General features: G+C 42.7%; 1 protein-coding gene across 15 annotated transcripts in view; it reads right to left on the bottom strand.

Moving 5' to 3' along the window:
- CACNB2 (calcium voltage-gated channel auxiliary subunit beta 2) overlaps positions 1 to 18,507 on the bottom strand; it is a 385,488-nt gene that overhangs the window by 40,853 nt on the left and 326,128 nt on the right. For all 15 annotated transcript variants that reach the window (XM_082742043.1, XM_082742051.1, XM_082742050.1 and 12 more), the window contains 2 exons: positions 4,362 to 4,484; positions 2,031 to 2,167 (listed from right to left, as the gene is read on the bottom strand). In XM_082742043.1, the coding sequence (XP_082598169.1) occupies positions 2,031 to 2,167; positions 4,362 to 4,484 (260 nt within the window). The remainder of the gene's footprint in view (positions 1 to 2,030; positions 2,168 to 4,361; positions 4,485 to 18,507) is intronic.

Here is an 18,507-nt window from a genome sequence, read left to right as displayed (position 1 = left end):
AGTCTTGGTCAAGGTCTCGGCCTTCTCTTTGCCTGCTGCCCCGTCTGGAAGTGGGGGCTCTAATACCTGTTGTTTCTACAAGTTCTTCAAAGCTGAGCCAATGACTCCCATCAGCCCAGGGATGATGACATGGGAAGCAGAGGAAACCGTGCTTCCCTGACAATTTTGGCCATAATATCTCCCTTCCTACGCTTTGGGAAGTAGCTCTCCCTTCTTGGTTTGTACATAAACAAGCAGAGAAAGATATACAAGTGTATCTCTGAGAAAACCCATCCGCAATTTTCCATAATACATTCTGCAGAACACTATTCCAAAGACATGAACGAAGGAAGATTTAAGATAATTTTAGCATATACACGAAAAATATCCCCATCCCAGTGCCCAGAGGCACAGTATACACTGATATAGTAAAGGCTCAGAAAAGGAGCGCCTGGGTGGCTCAGCCTGTTAAGCGATTGCCTTTGGCTCAGGTCATGATCTTAGGGTCCTGGGATTTAGTCCTGCATCAGGCTCCCTGCTCAGTGGGGAGCCTGCTTCTCCCTTTCCCTCTGCCCCTGCTCCCTGCTTCTGCTCTCTCTCTCTCTCTCTCACTATCTCAAATAAATGAATAAAATCATTAAAAAAAAAATAAAGGCTCAGAAAAATCCTCAAAGTAATTTCCCTATTACCTAGTATTACCCTAAACTTACTTCACCAGGAAAACTCTTGAAAATGCCGAATTATCCTTAACAAATAAAGACAACACGAGCATCCCCTGAGATCACATCAAACCTCAACCACCTATAAACCGCCAAATTGAAAACGGCAATATCTATATCCCATGGAAATAGAAAATTTTCCACATTATGAGATTTTATTAGCGAGTACTGAGATACCAGTATCCATAAAGAACGGATCCTTACTCCATAGAGAACAGAAGAAGACCCAGTAAAGCCGGAGAACACTGGAAATTGTACGAACAGAATCAGACCTTCAACACCCCACGAGTCAGCTGCTCATGCTCTGTTGATCCGCCCGGATCGACTTCTATGGGACTACATGCGTCTCAGTCTGACAGCTGCCAATAACCTAGGGCTTCATGAGAGCCAAATATGGGGACGAGGTCTCCAGAAAGGGAGGAGGAGATGCATCTGAACTAAAAGAACCTGACAGTTAACAAGATACTAAAGAAGATGGTTGGTCCAAACCAAAAATGATTTTCTATTTCACTTACTGCTGATGCTTGACCAAAAAATAAATAAATAAATAAAATTCTTGCTAATGCTAAAGTATTACCTTTGACTACAAAGGATTTTGCAGCATTAGAGAAACAAATAAAATCGAAGCTAGAGAAAACAGAACCTAGCTGTTCACATCCCTTCTCCCAGGGAGAAGCAGGCTGTGTTCTCACACGTGTCTATATACTGTTCAATTTCAAATTCACTCCATGTCTGAGTGAATTCTTCTCGGTCTTCCAGGGCTGCTTCTACGGAGGGGCACACGACTTCAAGACTCTTAGGAAGGATTACTCAGCCCCAGTGTATTCATAACTCATTCAGTTGCTATCGCCAAAGGCAGTTTTAACTGGTTTCATACTGGGTTTCAACCCTGAAGTGCCTAGCAGTGCGTAGAACTGAAAACTCAAGTTTTCCAAGTGAGGATAAAATGCACAGATCCCAAGACCTGCTCTTGGCCAGCGATGTCGAAGACCGTCGTGTCTGAAACGCCTCCCCACCCCGCCAGGCAGCGAGCGACACTCGGCTTAGTCACCGAGGCAGCTCAGGGCCAGAACGTTTTCAGTAAGAGATCAGGACTTGAGAACAACGTCCGCAATGAAGCCCAGATTTAATACTTGATGCCTCATTCTTAATGAGAACAATTAATTTGATTCTTTCCCAAATAGGATGAAAATCAGACGCTAGGATGCCATCACTAAACCATATCGCGAGTCCGCTTTTCAACACGTAATAAATACTGTGGGACACAGACAACACGAAGACACAATTGACCATGTAATGTAGACTTTTACACAAACGCGGCTTTTCTCATACCTGGAGTAGAATTTCCCTTGCTTGGCTCTCTGTTCATGCTGCAGCCTCATATTTTCTAGTTTCACTGGGCTTGGGATGAATCCGATTTCACAGCCTTCTTTCACCAATCGCCCTATCCACCAGTCATTGTTAAATTTCTAAACACAAAATCAAATTTGTTTGCCATCAGTGCACAGAATATGTTAATTGTTTTATGTCTATGTTACGGTTTATGTCTATGTTAACTGTGTTCGGTGGAGAGGGTATTATGGCAATTACAGTAAACTACGCCTCAACATCACAACTGAAGAAACTCTACTGGTTTCATGGTTGAGCATGTACGAGGGAAGTACTGTCAGTGAGCTCAGCGATCTCGGAAGGCAGGCTGGACCCTTCCTTCTCTTTCCCGCTAGTGCTTTGAAATTAGCCTGAATTCCAGCGAGGCTCTTATAGGGTCACCTCCCCTGGTTCCTTCCTACCAAGAGACCATTAGGAAGGAGGGAGTGTGACAGACGCCTCTTCCATAATCAGATGACTTAAACGTACTAAGAGTGGTCGATCAACACTGAAATCTACCTGAAATATCTTATGTCAGAGCAAAATGTCCCTCTGTACAAACAGGCTTCTAATTCCCATGGCACGGGGTTCAGAGAGCAGTTCTCCACTCATGTGGATGCTGACAATTTCTCTCTTGCCGATGGAATATTTATCCTAAGTCTTTACGATTTGGTCTCACGTCTCTCAGTTGACTGGTAGCTTTCCAGTCTGTTCTTGAACATTTCAAAGAAGGGCCACTCTGTTTTTCTTTTTCTTCCATGGTAGAAAAGAGATCTCTCTTTAAGCAGCAGCTTAAGCCATCAGGAGGGGACCACGGGTTAACCTAACTTCCTGTTGTAAAGTCCGATTCCAGGCATGTCATTAATTCTGACAATATTTTCTACCTTTCTTCCCACCCGGTATTTGTATCTCTTTCTTAAAAGTTAATGAAATGGTAGGCTCTATATTCTCCAGGCTTGGTGCCTGGGTGGCTCAGTCGGGTAAGTGTCTGCCTTCGGCTCAGGTCATGACCGAGTCCCACGTCGGAGTCCCTGTTCGGGGGTGGGGGGGGCATCTGCTACTCCCTCCACTTCTGCCCTTGCTCACTCCCCCCAACTCCCTGCTCCTGGTCTCTCTTGCTAATAAATAAATAAAATCCTCAAACAATAATAAATTCTCCAGGCTTTTTTTTCCCCTTACATACATAAAAACATATTTGAGCCAAAACCGTACCTTTCTACCTCTTTACCAAACAGTTTTCGAGGATGGCTTTATTTTTTAATACATTTTTGTTCTGTGCGTTTACTCTGGGCTCTTGTAGCCGGCAGGCGTCATCTCCTTTACTTAGAGCCCGCGTCACAGGGAGCCCTGGAATTTACATGCGCTCCTCGTGACATATCATCTCTCAGGTGCAAGCTGCTCCAGTTCTCATTCCTGCAGGTCCAAGGAAGCCTCACACTCACACACCGTGAACATCATTCAGGGGGAATTTCTGCTCTTTTCATACCATGTTCTGCACAGCAGGCATTTGATAAATGTTGATCCAAAATCAACCTTAATTAAGGGTGTATTTTTCCAGTGGATGGAGATGAGTCATCGTTTACTGACAGGTGGAGACTTTTGGCACGGAGATAAAGGGAGTGTCCTGCTCGCTACTCCTTGCCTCAGTGGCTCCAGTGCCTACATTCTCTGTTCCACTGCAGACATTTAGCACCCAAGGAGGGTCCAGGCATTGTGGTCTGCGTTCAGGCATTGTCAGCAGAGAGGTGAGATCATGAGCTCTAGGTATTATTAAGCCTCCCCAGATGGTTAAACTTGTGATAGACGTGAGGGGGAGACGACACACAGCCAAGGTTAAAAATTAAAAAAGAAAGAGCACAGGTTATGCATAAAAAAGGATCATCTAGTCCAGTAATTCCCAATTTCTGGGTCACAGAGCCCAGGGGAGCCCTGAAGTTCATGCAAGACGCCTGTGAGTTCTTTCTTCTTTAAAAAGGTTACATTTATATTAGAAAAGGTTAAGCGGTATTGGATCCGCGGGTGTTACACACATCGGGGGTAGGGGGGCCACACCATGCTATGTCACAGCACATCGGGGGTAGGGGGGCACGCCATGCTATGTCACAGCACATCGGGGGTAGGGGGGCACGCCATGCTATGTCACAGCACATCGGGGGTAGGGGGGCACGCCATGCTATGTCACAGCACATCGGGGGTAGGGGGGCACGCCATGCTATGTCACAGCAATAAGAGAGAAGAAACGATGTCTTGAGGTGAAAACTTAATGCGGGTAGAAATTCCAATCCTTTTCCTTACTTCCTTAACATGCAGAAAATCTTTTGCTTCGAAGGAGATGGCCATGCCTGGCACCGGGACGTCATCTTCGTGGACTGCACTATAGCTAACATTTGTCCGAACAGCAAATGCAACGGGCTTTGTCTAAGAGGGAAAAGAAAGGGAGAAAAAGTTTAAAAAAAAAAATAGATATATATATATATTATGAATGAAGAAAAAGAAACAACCGAGCTCCTCTTTTTTTCTCCCCAGGATCCCAACCAGCATACACCAAATATCTGCTGGCGTAGTTTTCTTCCACCTGTGTCCTTTATCACAAAACAGCACGTTAGTGTTCACGGCGTGGGAAATCTTTGCACCGCAAACCGCCCATCTCTGAACCAGGGAAAAAGGCCACTGCTCTCTTTGAAGGCACGAAAAGTAATGAAGGTGAAGATGAAGTCCAGAAATATGTGTTTACAACGTAACAGCCTGTAGCCACCGGAAATCAGGAGACCCACACAGAAGAATAAAATGCTCCTTCTTCTTTGGGCTCAGTGAAGAAAGACCTAGTAACTGCCACTCCCACCCCCAAACAACTACTTCAATGAATAATTCATGACATAATTCTAGGAAGTACAGTGTCTGGGGTGAAAAAATAGCCAGAGAATATGTCTAATTCATGGTTGCAGGGAATTATGATAACAATGACCTTTAAATTTTTTTTTTTAAAGACTTATTTGAGAGAGAGAGCTGCAGGGAGGGGCATAAGGAGAGGAGAGAGTCTCAAGAAGACTCCACACTGAGTGCAGAGCCTGATGCAGGGCTTGATCTCACAACCCTGAAATCATGACCTGAGCTAAAACCAAGAATTGGCCACCTAATCAAAGGAGCCACCCAGGTGCCCATCAGTGACCTTTAATTCTATTAGTCTTCCTCCTTGAGTTCCATCAGCCATTGAAGATGGTCACATGAATGAAGCCATCCTTCATTATTTGACACTTAGCAAATTCACAGGTTAAGTATTTGTCTTCTGTCTAGGCAATTCGTATTTAGATACAAGGTGAAAAACAGGTAAGCGCAGAAATGGTGAAAAGAGGTATTGTTTAACTGGCATTGTGTTTCTTTACATTGTGGACACGTGGACATTTTCCAAGTAGTTTCTCCCTATTGAAGGAGCTCTTCTTTGGCCTGGCTTGTCAGGGTCAAAAAATGGGGATGTGGAGTAAGAGCCCTTCTTTATTTCCAAATTTTCCACAGTTAATCGGTTACATGGGACTGTTTCTGGGTTGAGGACCAAGCTAAGAGCCAAGAAATTAGATCCATCAACAATATGCAGGCTGAGAAAGGCTACCACATTCTGCAGAAGAGCACAGTAGACATAAAGGGGACATAATACAGGAAATTTGATTCTTGGTATCCACTATGATCTTTAATGACAATGGTATTTTTTCCTTGAATGGAAATAGGGACTTAAAAAAAAAAAAAGATTTTATTGGGGCACCTGGGTGGCTCAGTGGGTTAAACCCTCTGCCTTCAGCTCAGGTCATGATTCCAGGGTCCTGGGATCGAGCCCCGCATCAGGCTCTGCTCAGCGAGGAGCCTGCTTCCCTTCCTCTCTCTCTGCCTGTCTCTCTACCTACATGTGCTGTCTGTCAAATAAATGAATAAAATCTTAAAAAAAATAAAGATTTTATTCATTTATTTGTCAAAGAGGAAGCGTGTACACAAGAAGGGGGAGTGGCAGGCAGAGGGAGAAGCAGGCTCCCTGCTGAGCAAGGCAACTAATCTGGGACTGATTCCAGGACCCTAATATCATGACCTGAGCCAAAGGCAGATGTTTAACCAACTGAGCTACCCTGGTACCCGGAAATAGAGACTTTTTAAAAAGCCCATAATTCTACCACTGAAACACAATCCTTTTTAAAAAAAGTTCTTCCACTGAAATACCATCCTTTTTTAAAAAAAAATTCTACCACTGAAACACAATCCTTTTTTAAAAAATTGTTATTTTTTAAAATTTAAATCCAATTAACTAACATATAGTGTATTATTAGTTCCAGAGGTAGAGTTGAGTGATATTCATCAGTCTTCTATAAAACCTAGTGTTCATGACATCACATGCCCTCCTTCATGTCCACCACCCAGTTAACCCACCTCCCCATCCTTTCTTCCCCTCCCACAGGCCTCGGTTTGTTTCCTATGATTAAGAGTCTATAATGGTTTGTCTCCCTCTCTGGTTTCATCTTGTTTTATTTTTCCCTCCATTCCCCTCTGATCCTAGTTTTGTTTCTTAAACTCAGCATGAGATCATACAGTTATCTTTCTCCAATTGACTTATTTCATTCAATACCCTCCAGTTCCAACCACGTTGTTGCAAATGCAAGATTTCATTTTTGATGGCTGCATAGTATTCCACTGTATGTAGCTAACACATTGTCTATCCACTCATGTCAATGGACATCTGGGCTCTTTCCATAGTTTGGCTATTGTGGACATTGCCGCTATAATCACTGGAAACAGGTGCCTCTTCGGATCACTACATTTGGGGTAAATACCTACTAGTACAATTGCTGGGTCATAGAGTAGCTTTATTTTCAAGTTTTTGAGGAACCTCCATACTGTTTTCCAGAGTGGTTGCACCAGCTTGCATTCCCACCAACGCTGTTAAAGGGTTCCCCTTTCTCCACATCTTCACCAACATCTGTCGTTTCCTGACTTAGTTTTAGCCATTCTGACTGGTGTGAGGTGGTATCTCATTGTGGTTTTGATTTGTATTTCCCTGATGCTGAGCGACGTTGAGCATTTTTTCATGTGTCTGTTGGCCATTTGGATGTCTTCTTTGCAGAAATGTCTTTTCATGTCCTCTGCCCATTTCTTGACTGGATTATTTGTTGTTTGGGTGTTGAGTTCGATAAGTTCTTTACAGATTTTTGGATACAAACCCTTTACCTGTTAAGACATTTGCAAATATCTTTACCCATTTCTTGGTTGTCTTTGGTTTTCTCGACTTTTTCCCCTTTGCTGTGCAAAAGCTTTTTATCCTGATGAAGTCCCAATAGTTCATTTTTGCCTTTGTTTCCCTTGCCTTTGGAGACATGTCTGGCAAGAAGCTGCTGTGGCTGAGGTCACAGAGGTTGCTGCCTGTGTTCTCCTCTAGGATTTTGACAGGTTCCTGTCTCACATTTAAGTCTTTCATCCATTTTGAGTCTATTTTTGTCAAACACAATCCCTGATAAAGTGATGGTGCTTCCATTTTTTCTTGAAACTTCTTTAAATATAATAGATTTTACTCCCACACCTACAATCATATTTCACTTTTAACCGTGTTTAAAGTAATATACTATTTATGTGATATGCTTTTTAAATCTACCACTTAAAAAATTATTCCAACCATTCACCTTTTTTGCTATGTAGGTTTATAAGATTTTTTCACTGATAAATATTCTACTTTGAAAAATCTTTATACAAAAAGCCTCTTTCTATTTAGAATTCTTTCCTTGGGACAGATTCCCAGAGGTAGCATGAGTAAGCCATGAGTTAGCAAGGCCTTCTTAAATTCTATTCCAAACTACCGTCCAAATGGGCACCATTTTAAACTGCAACCAGCCGTATATGACGGTGCCCTTTAAAAGAAGACATAGTCTTAATCAGACTTGGTTTTACTGCTAAAAATAGGATTTTCTTGAATAGATCTTTCCATTATTCAGGAGAGTCAGATCACAAAAATGTAGATCCAAGATTTTTTTTTTTTAATGTTAGCATGAGCTCTCTCATTTCTCTCAAGGTCTTTTTATTCCTTGGAGGATATAGAGTTTAAGCGTCACATAATGTGTTTTCACCAGTAGAAGACAAAAATTTTAAATGTACAACTGTACAGAGGACCCTATGAAAAATCTCATGTCTTGTATGCATTCACTTTTCAAAGACTGGAATCCCAGGAGAGGAAACACTGAGAAACAGAAACACTGAAGGTGTGGGGAAGGCTAGCATATAATGGCAGGGGCCACAGGTAATAATTTTATGTTCTGACTGTCTAAGACATCAACACAGAATGTTCTTCCTTCTCTGGCTCATGTCCTGTAACCCACAGTGCCAGCATTAGATGTGGAGCTATAGATGGGAATCTGCTGTATCAACATGCAAAGAAGAAAGAGACAGAAGAATCCCGGCCCTCAGTGTCTTTAGTACAGGAACTATGTTTCTTTCTTTCTTTTTTTTTTTAAGGTTTTATTTATTTATTTGACAGAGAGAGATCACAAGTAGGCAGAGAGGCAGGCAGAGAGATAGAGAGAGGAGGAAGCAGGCTCCCTGCTGAGCAGAGAGCCTAATGCGGGGCTCGATCCCAGGAACCTGGGATCAGGACCTGAGCTGAAGGCAGAGGCTTTAACCCACTGAGCCACCTAGGTGCCTCTAGAGCAGGGCATTTTAAATGGGTCTGGATTTGAGCTTTGATTCTGCCATTTACCAGGTGAACAGCCTGGGCCTATCTCTTAACCTCACTGAGCCATGTTTCCTCATGGCTAAAATGAGAGTAATAACACCAATATGGCAGCGTGATTATGAGATTTCAGAAAATGCGCATCATGAGGTATAGGAAATCCTGCAATTTGTGATGACTTGCACGGACTCCCCGGGCATTATGTTAAGTGAAACAAAGTCAAATACCATTTGATCTCACTTATATGTGGGTCTAACCACCACCAACCGCCCTACCTCCCCTCAAAAACCCAACCCCATAAAAAAATGCATGCACAAGACCAGCCCAGTATCCGGAATAGAGAGTGCTCAATAAATAGGCATTTGTAGGGCATCTGGGTGGCTCAGTCAGTTAAGCGTCTGACTCTTGGACTCGGCTCCAGTCACGATCTCAGGGTCGTGGGATCGAGCCCCGCATCAGGCTCTGGACTCAGCAGGGAATCTGCTGGAGATCTTTCCCCCTCTTCTTTCTCCTTTGCTCTTCTCCCTGTGAACCCTCTTTCTCTAAAATAAATAAATTAACTAGTTTAAAAAATCTTAATAAAAAATAAACAGGCACTTGCTATACACCACAATCAATGCCTTATCTAAATAAATGTTTGCCCTTACTCACCCGTCTTTTAAGGCCCTACACAAATGGTTTCGTCTGTGCTCTTCCCCGTGACACTCCTCAGACCAAGCTAGTTAAGACAGTTGAGGGCCTGCCCTACGTCGCAACGTTAAATGGCGATTACGTTCAAGATGGTTTTCTCCAGCGTGCGTTCTTGCATACGGTCTTGGACATGAGAACATGGTACGGCCTCCCCAGATCTGTTGGCTTGCACCATCCTATCTCTTTAATTCTGATTTTCTTCCGTAGTCTTCAGTCAGAGGCATTTATTTCTTTAACCAATTTCAAATCCCAAGGGACCATGGCTTAAGGAATCTTTGAAGGTTTATCCCATGAAACCATTTTTTTTTTTTTTTTTAAATCAAACACATTCTGCTTTTAGTGGGCACCTGCATTTCTGGCCGGCTGGCTGTAGGGTCCACACAGGACTTCCTCCTCTCCTCATTCGGGCCTTGTTCCCTCACAGCCGTGGTTTACTTTCCCTTTTTCTACCCCCCTTCCTAAGGTAAGGCGCAGGCCTGAAAAGCAAGAGCAAACAGAAGGCAGGATGCCCGGGCCCTACAGGGTCTCCCGCGCAACCAAGGACAGAGGACGGTGGGGACAGACTGAGCCAGAGCTGTCACACATGCCGGACCCCTCCCTGTTCTGGGCCTTGAGGGAATCAAGGCTGGACCAGGCCTCTGGACCAAAAGTAACAGGCCCTGCCCGTTTGCAGGCTCCCCGCAAGTCCCCCCTCACCCACTCTCTAACCCCAGGGCCTCAAAGGTCTGCCTGAAAGACTCGGTCATGGCTAGAGAGGAATGTAGGGAAGCAAGGCCCACCGCCCTAGGGAGGGTCCTAGTAGGACTAGTGTGGAAAAGCACTTAAATCCCAACTGAGAATGAGGTCTGGAATCACCCTCCTCTACAGAATCACTGGGATAATAAACTGATTGGGAGACCATGTGCTCCTTAATTCCACTTGCTTCCGACCTCATTAATGATGTGTAAGAACTTTCTTTCGCAGGCCAGGGCCATAGCTGGGGTCTGGCGACGCTGTCTCCCCCTACCTGGATTCCTGGCTCACTTGTCCTGTGGCCCTGGAGGCCACGTGAGGTGGGGGCCACACTAGCCTACCAGTCTCTGCTTCTCACTCCCGTGCCCACATAACAAGGCTGATGGATTCCTTTTCTGGTACCTTCTAACCACCGTCTGCTCCACAGCGTAAAGGGGTTGGTAAAATCCCCTTGCCTTTTCAGCTCACAGAAGTTAAAAGTCTGCACACTTCAGCTTGTGAACTAAAGCTCAGTAAGTACCGATCTGTAGAAGAGTCGAGCATCTCACCACCCAGACGAGTAAGCAAGAGCTATTTCAAAAGGCTGTATCACTTCACCATAGTACCCCTCTCTGGTCTGTTTCCAAATATGTGTGAAAAGGGAGATGAATAAATAATACAGGCGTAAAGCAATTCTACTCCTCCCTTCCATGCCCTTCTTCATCTTGTACTGAGCACGATTTATAATCACATTATAAGAACTACGACTCAGGGACATCTGGGTAGCGTGCTGTGTGTTATGCAGAGACTGGCACGTTTCATTGAATCCCACCAACCACTTGTTTTCCCGGGAAAGGAAGTGAGGCTTGAAAAAGTTCTCTTAGGCCACAAATAATGGGGGAATATTTAAACCCAATGATCTCATTCTAAAGCCCAAACTTTCTGCAGCTTTAGGCTGCCTTTCATTCAAAGGGGTGCGTTGAGGGCAATTTCAGAGCACTTACAAGTCTGTGTGAAATTCAAAACTCTTGAAAATTGTATTTTACAAAATGCTCAAAAATTGGGACAGAAAGAGGTAAAAAAAAAAAAAAAATCAGGCCAAAGTCTGCCTTGTAGTGTCATTTAGTTCATTTAAAGAAAAAGAAAACACACACACACACATACACACACACACAAACAGGTAACACTGTGCAGTTTCATGTCTTAGAACTACGGGCACTGGGGCACCTGAGTGGCTCAGTCGGTTAAGCATCTGCCTTACCCTCAGGTCATGGTCTCTCCTGGGATCAAACCCCGCATCGGGCTCCCTGCTCAGTGAGAGGCCTGCTTCTCCCTCTCCCACTCCCCCTGCTAGTATTCCCTCTCTCGCTGTCTCTCTTTCTGTCAAATAAATAAAATCTTGACAACAACAAAACAGAACTATGCTCATTTATTGTAAAGCTCGTGTATTTCCGCCTCTTGGCACTTGAATTGATTTGTGGTCCAGGAAATCAATAACAATGTCAAATCGTGATTTTTGTTTATTTGTTTATGACTTTTCTCTCTTCTATTTTCCACAACATATAAAGCTCTATTTTATGCAAAGAGAATTAAGGTATTAAAACACATGTGGGTTTGTGGCTTTCAACAATGCCACAAAGGAGGTTGCACAGGGAGAGTGGAGAGACCACAGCTACTCTATTCCAGTACAATGTACTATATAAATGAGGAATATACTATAAAGAGTATATACATAAGGAATTTGTAATATATATACTATATCCGGAAAGGATAAAGAAAAGTCGTGCAAAGTTCCTTATGAGAAAATGTTTCCTTGACTAACTGAGGATTTTCACTGGCCTTACATTTATCATGGGAGCATTCTAACTTTGCTTTGCAAGTGTATTCCTTTTGGAACTATTCCTTTTCTAGGTCCGTTTCCTGTGGCAGCTGTTGCTGTGTCACCAGCGATGCCTGGGTTTCAATCGTGGAAGCCTGGAGAGTTTTTGTCGCTTTCTAGTCTCAGGGCAGAATTCTTCTGGCGGATGACTACATGGAGTTACAAGTACAGCTGAACGCTGAAGATCGGTTTCACCATCGCCTGCCCCAGGCCCAATCTAACCCCACTACAGTCCAGCCTGTTGACCCAGAAGGATGGCCAAGCAACATCTCCACCTTCCGGAATGTTCTTCCTCCTCCTCTGACTCACGCCCTCTAGCCTCCCTTAAGGTCCTTCATCATATGCTGAGAGATGAGGCCGGAATCTGGTCATGCACAGGCACGTGCAAAAGCCCTGCTAGCAGGTGCAGGGGGTGTTCCTGCACAGCTCTGGAGCCAGAGGACTTGCTCTTCACGTAGCCCAAGGAAGCTGCATTAGTGTTCCAGAGGCCGGGCCCATGAGAGCCCACAGGTTTTTGCTGGAGATATGTTTGCAATTTGCAGCAGGAGCACATTTTTATATTTTCTCAACCTTTTGGAATCACTAGCCCTGAGGCTATCAGGACAGAGTTATTATAAGTGGGAGATAATGAAATTAAAAAAATCTGTTTTGTTCTACTTCCGGGAATACATCCAAAGGAATATATTATATATGCATAATATCTATTATATCATCACAACAAAAATATTATGTTGAAGAGATATCCATGCTCCCATGTTCCCAGCAGCATCATTTACAATATCCAAGCCAGGGAAATGACCTAAGCATCCATCGATGGATAAATGGAATATTACTCAGCCATAAAAAGAAGGAAATCCTGTATTTGTGACATATGGATAGACCCTGAGGACATTATACTAAGTGAGATAAGTCAGACAGAAAAGACAAATACCATATGATCTGACATGTAGAATCTCAAAAAACAAAGCAAAACAAATACTCTTTGGTCATAAAGTTGTGAAAAAACAGATTATAGCAAGTTTATGGCACTATTTCTAGTTTTCTTCCTAGACAATGACTTAATAACTTAATAATGAAACCAATCATTTTAAGAGATACAACAAAATGTTTCTTAAAAATATGCTACTGGGGCACCTGGGTGGCTCAGTGGGTTAAAGCCTCTGCCTTCGGCTCTGGTTATGATCCCAAGGTCCTGGGATCGAGCCCTGCATTGGGCTCTCTGCTCAGCAGGGAGCCTGCTTCCCCCTCTCACTCTCTGCCTGCTTCTCTGCCTACTTGAGATCTCTATCAGATAAATTTTTTTTAAATCTTTAAAAAATATGTGCTACTGGTAGAGTACCTACTTTTAGAAAGCAGAACGAAATGGACTCAAAACAAACTTCTGGTTGTGATTAATAGAGTTACTTCAATTTTCATGCACTGATTCTTCTTCTTCTTCTTTTTAAATATTTTATTTATTTGTCAGAGAGAGAGAGTGACCTAGCACAAAGAGGGGGAGCAACAGGCAGAGGGAAAAGAAGGCTCCCCACTGAGCAAGAAGTCTGATATGGGACTCAATCCCAGGACCCTGGGATCATGACCTGAGCCAAAGGCAGAGGCTTAACCCACTGAACCACGCAGGCATCTGTGATTTCTCCCTCTTAATATAAAGATGCATTTTACCATGCTGAATAGCAAGGTCTGCTTTTTCCCATTTTCATTCTGAAATTGTCAATATCCAATAACATAAAAGAAAAATCCATAGACCATGTTTTAATGTCTCTAATGGATTCGCCTAAATATTAAATACCCCCAACTTGCAATATTTTAAAAAGAAATTAAAAGAAAAGTATGACCCAGATACCTATTATGAGACTATGGAAAAGAGCTTAAAAATCAAATCGGATTTTTGATCTACTTTTTGTAGTACATAATCATTTCCTATAAAACCTGCTATACTCTTCCATAATTGAAAAGGACTAAAATGGGAGGATCACCATTGAGTCTCACACAGGAAATACTCAGGAACCGAAGAGATGGTAATAAGTAAATGAATCCAGAATAAAATCACAAGCTGTTTTATGTAAAAAATAAATTGTACAGGGAAGGATAACTGGGCACTGAAGTATCATTTTGCTACTTTCAGTGATAATCAAATCAAAAATCCTTCCCATATAGAATGAAAATCTTCAACTCTATTTGAATACACACAGGTGAAAGATTCTATAGCATGTTGTAAAAAAAATCTTGCCTTGAGTCTTACCAATCGTTGAGCTTTTAAAAATTATTTGCCTAATCTATTATAAACTATCAAGGAGAGTCTGGGAATTTTTTTTTCCTTTTTAAAGATTTTATTTATTTGAGAGGGAGAGAGAGCAAGAGCACAAGCAGGGGGAATGGCAGAGGAAGAATGATAAGCAGGCTCTCCACTGACGGGGAGCCCAATCCAGGGCTCGATCCCAGGACTCTGAGATCATGACCTGTGCCAAAGGCGGATTCTTAACTGACTGAGCCACCCAGGCATCCCCCCTGAGAATTCTTTAATAGCCAAATATATCAAGCCACAGTGATTAAAAAAAAAATGTAATTATGTATTCTGACCACTGAACATTGACCCAGACTGAAAAAGCAAATTATCAGAAGTGTCACAAGATTTACATATGCAGTTAACTGATTTGAGAAATTTCCAAGTTCTTTTCTAGAATGGATTCCCTTAATGAATATTTATAAGAATGTGTTTACTGTCTTGAGTCCCTGCTCCCACACAGCTTATTTTGTATTCTAGTAGAGGGGATTTCAAATAACAATTAAAGTAGGGGGAAAAAAAGTTATGTGAGTAGGGAGTGACCATGGGGGGGTGACCATGAAATGGGGCAGTTAGGGAAAATCTCATTAGAGCGCTCATCCACTCATTACTTGTATGTCAGGCACTGTTTCGGACAGTGAATAATGGGAACTAAGATTCTCATGCCCTCTAGGAGCTTACGGTCCAGGGCAGGGGACAGGGAGGCAGGGAGAGATGACAACAGACATTATAGGCAAAGTATATGTTCGAAGTAGTAGGAAAAAAGTAGTAGGGGAAAAAAAATCAAAACAAGGTAAGGAAAGCCCAGGTGCAAGGGGACAAGGTAGGTAGCACTTGAACAAAAGCATGAAGGCGGTGAGCGAGTGCAGAGATGCGAACTTCAGGCAGAGGAAAGTGCCACGGCAGAGGCATGAACACAGAAGCAGGCCAGATGTGTGCGAGGAAGACGAGGTCTGGCTGAGTGGAGGGAACCAGGGAAAAGAACAAAAGGTGAGGTCAGAGCTCTGGGGTTTGATGTGGCTTTTCAGGTCACAATCAAGATGCTCAGTTTTTACTCTAAATGAGGCAAATCGCTGGAGGGTTTTCAGCAGCAGAGCGATGTGGTCCGATACGTTAACAGTACTATGGTGGCTGTTAATTGAAAAGAGACTTTGGGAGCCAGAACAATTAGACAAGAAAAGGAAATAAAAGGCATCCAAATTGGAAAGGAAGAAGTAAAACCGTCACTCTTTGCAGATGACATATTATATAGAGAGAGAACCCTAAAGACTCCACCAAAAAATTGTTAGAACTGATAAACCAAGTCAATAAAGTTGCAGGATACAAAATCAGTATACAAAAATCTGTGGTGGTTCCCTATGCTAATAGCAAGCTATCAGAAAGAGAAATTAACAATCCCATTTACAATCATTTCAAAAAGAGTAAAATACCTAGGAATAAATTTAACCAAGGAGGTAACAGACCTATATACTAAAAACTACATGACACTGATGAAAGAAGTTGAGGAAGATACAAACAGAAAGAGATTCCATGCTCATGCAGTGGAAATGCACTGTTAAAATGCCCACACTACCCAAAGCCATCTATAGATTCAATGCAATCCCTATTAAAAGTCCAATGGCATTTGTCACTGTAGAAATGTGATTTAGATTTACATATCCAATCTACAAATTAGATTTTATAAATCTTAAAATTTATATGAAACCACAAGAGACCCCCACTAGCCAAGCCATCTCGAGAAAGAACAAAGCTGGAGGCATTACATTCCCCAATTTCAAACAATATTACAAAACCATAGTAATCAAAGAGTATGGTATTGGCATAAAAACAGACACATAAATCAGTGGAACAGAACAGTCCAGAGATAAACCCATGCATATATGGTCAATTAATTTATGACAAAGGAGCCAGGAATATACAACAGGGAGAAGACCGCTCTTCAACAAATGGTGTTGGGAAAACTGGACAGCCACATGCCAAAGAATGAAACTGGAGCACTGTCTTACACCCTACAGAAAACTAAAGTCAACATGGATTCAGTACTTGAATGTAAGACCTGAAACCATTAAACTTCTATAAGAAAACATAAGCAATATTCTCTTTGATGTGGGTGTTGGCAATGATTTTTTTTTTTAAGATTATTTATTTATTTATTTGACAGAGAGAAATCACAAGCAGATGGAGAGGCAGGCAGAGAGAGAGGAGGAAGCAGGCTCCCTGCCACGCAGAGAGCCCAATGCGGGACTCGATGCCAGGACCCTGAGATCATGACCTGAGCCGAAGGCAGCGGCTTAACCCACTGAGCCACCCAGGTGCCCCGGCAATGATTTTTCAAATCTGACACCAAAACAGCCAAAGCAAAAATAAGTAAGTGGGTCTACACCAACCTTAAAAATGTTCTGTCCCACAAAGGAAATCATCAACAAATAAAAAGGCAACCTACTAAAGGGGAAAAATATTTGAAAAATCATCTACCTAAAAATGGGTCAGTATCCAAAATTTATAAAGAACTCCTACAACGCAAGAGTAATATAATAAAATAAAAGAGTGCAATTAAAAAATGGACAGTACACCTGAACAGACATTTTTCCAAAGACATCCGAATGGCCAACAAACACACGAAAAGATGCTCAACATCACTCATAATCAGAGAAGTGCAAATCAAAACTACAATGAGGTATCATCTCCCTCTATCAGAAGGGCTCGTATCAAAAAGACAAGAGGGACACCTGGGTGGCTCAGTTGGTTAAGCAGCTGCCTTCAGCTCAGGTCATGATCCCAGCATCCTGGGATCGAGTCCCATATCAGGCTCCTTGCTTGGCAGGGAGCCTACTTCTCCCTCTGACTCTGCCTTCCACTCTGTCTGCCTGTGCTCGCTCTCGCTCCTCTCTCTCTGACAAATAAATAAATAAAATCTTTAAAAAAAAAAAAAAAAAGACAAGAGGGGCGCCTGGCTGGCTCAGCTGGTTAAGCATCTGCCTTTGGCTCAGGTCGTGATCCCCTCGGGCTTCCTACTCAGTGGGGGTCTGCTTCTCCCTCTCCCTCTGCCCCTCCCCCGCTTGTGTTCACACTTTGTCTCAAATAAATAAAATCTTAAAAAAAAAAAAAAGACAAGAAATAACAAGTGCTGGTAAGGGCTGTGGAGACCAAGGAGCCCTCGTGCACTGTTGATGGGAAGGTAACCTGGGGCAGTCACTGTGGAAAATGGTATGGAGGTTCCTCAAAGACCTAAAAACAGAATTACCTTATTACTACTGAGACTCCAAGCCTTTACCAGAGCAGCAGGTCCATAAATAACTTCAAGGACTCAATTAAGGGACTGATATTTTCTGTTCGAGAAACCAATGATCAGTTGCTTATACATTACCCACTCAGTGCAAGGTTCTGCTACCACAGAGCTCAGGGCCTATAAACCCCAAATGGCTAAATCATTATGCGAGCAAGGCCAGTCTGATCAGGATTTTGTTTCATACAATTAATATGCATGCTTGCACACACGCACACCCACACACACAGAGAAATCCAGCACACATCTTTCTGTGTATTAAGAATCTGATCACTCTGGATCCAGGGTCTTCAACTAAGGTATGTGAAGGATTAGCAAACACCCATGGAGAGATTTATCAAGTAAGAAATCCCATAAGAAGACGAGAGACTGTAGAAGTCGTTTCAGTGAATTCCACTGTTATCTATGGAATGGATTCTTCTTCAAAAAGAGCAAACTAGGCTTCTTTACCCTAGAGAGGCTGCTTTTCCCTAGAGCAACTTCAAAAGGCACAACAACTCCTACAAGTTACTGGGCAAGAAGCCAACACGAGGAGAATGTGCTCGATTTTATTTATTCTGGGTTGTGAAATGTGGGTCTCCTCACCTTGGGAGGGAGATTACTTAAAAGTTCATTTTCAGCTAAGCCAGCCCCTTAAGAAGAAAAGAAGTGTTCGTATTTTATTTTACTACGGGTTAGTTTTACCAAGCATGGTACACAGTATTCCTCGAGTTATCAGGAAGTTAATGGTACCATTCAGAAACAATGCTTACTTTATGCTTGCTGTTTAAAAACCACCACCACCACCACCTGGTCTTTTCTGGAGTTGTTGTTACGGACTGGAATGTTTGTGTCCCCCTCCTCCACAAAGTCAGATACTGAAGTCCTAGCCTCTGGTGGAACTGTATTGGGAGGGAG

Source organism: Mustela nivalis (genome assembly GCF_964662115.1).
Source record: "Mustela nivalis genome assembly, chromosome: 7".
NCBI lineage: Eukaryota > Metazoa > Chordata > Mammalia > Carnivora > Mustelidae > Mustela > Mustela nivalis.
The sequence above is the reverse complement of the archived record's forward strand: the minus strand, read 5'-3'. Positions and strand labels throughout refer to the sequence as shown.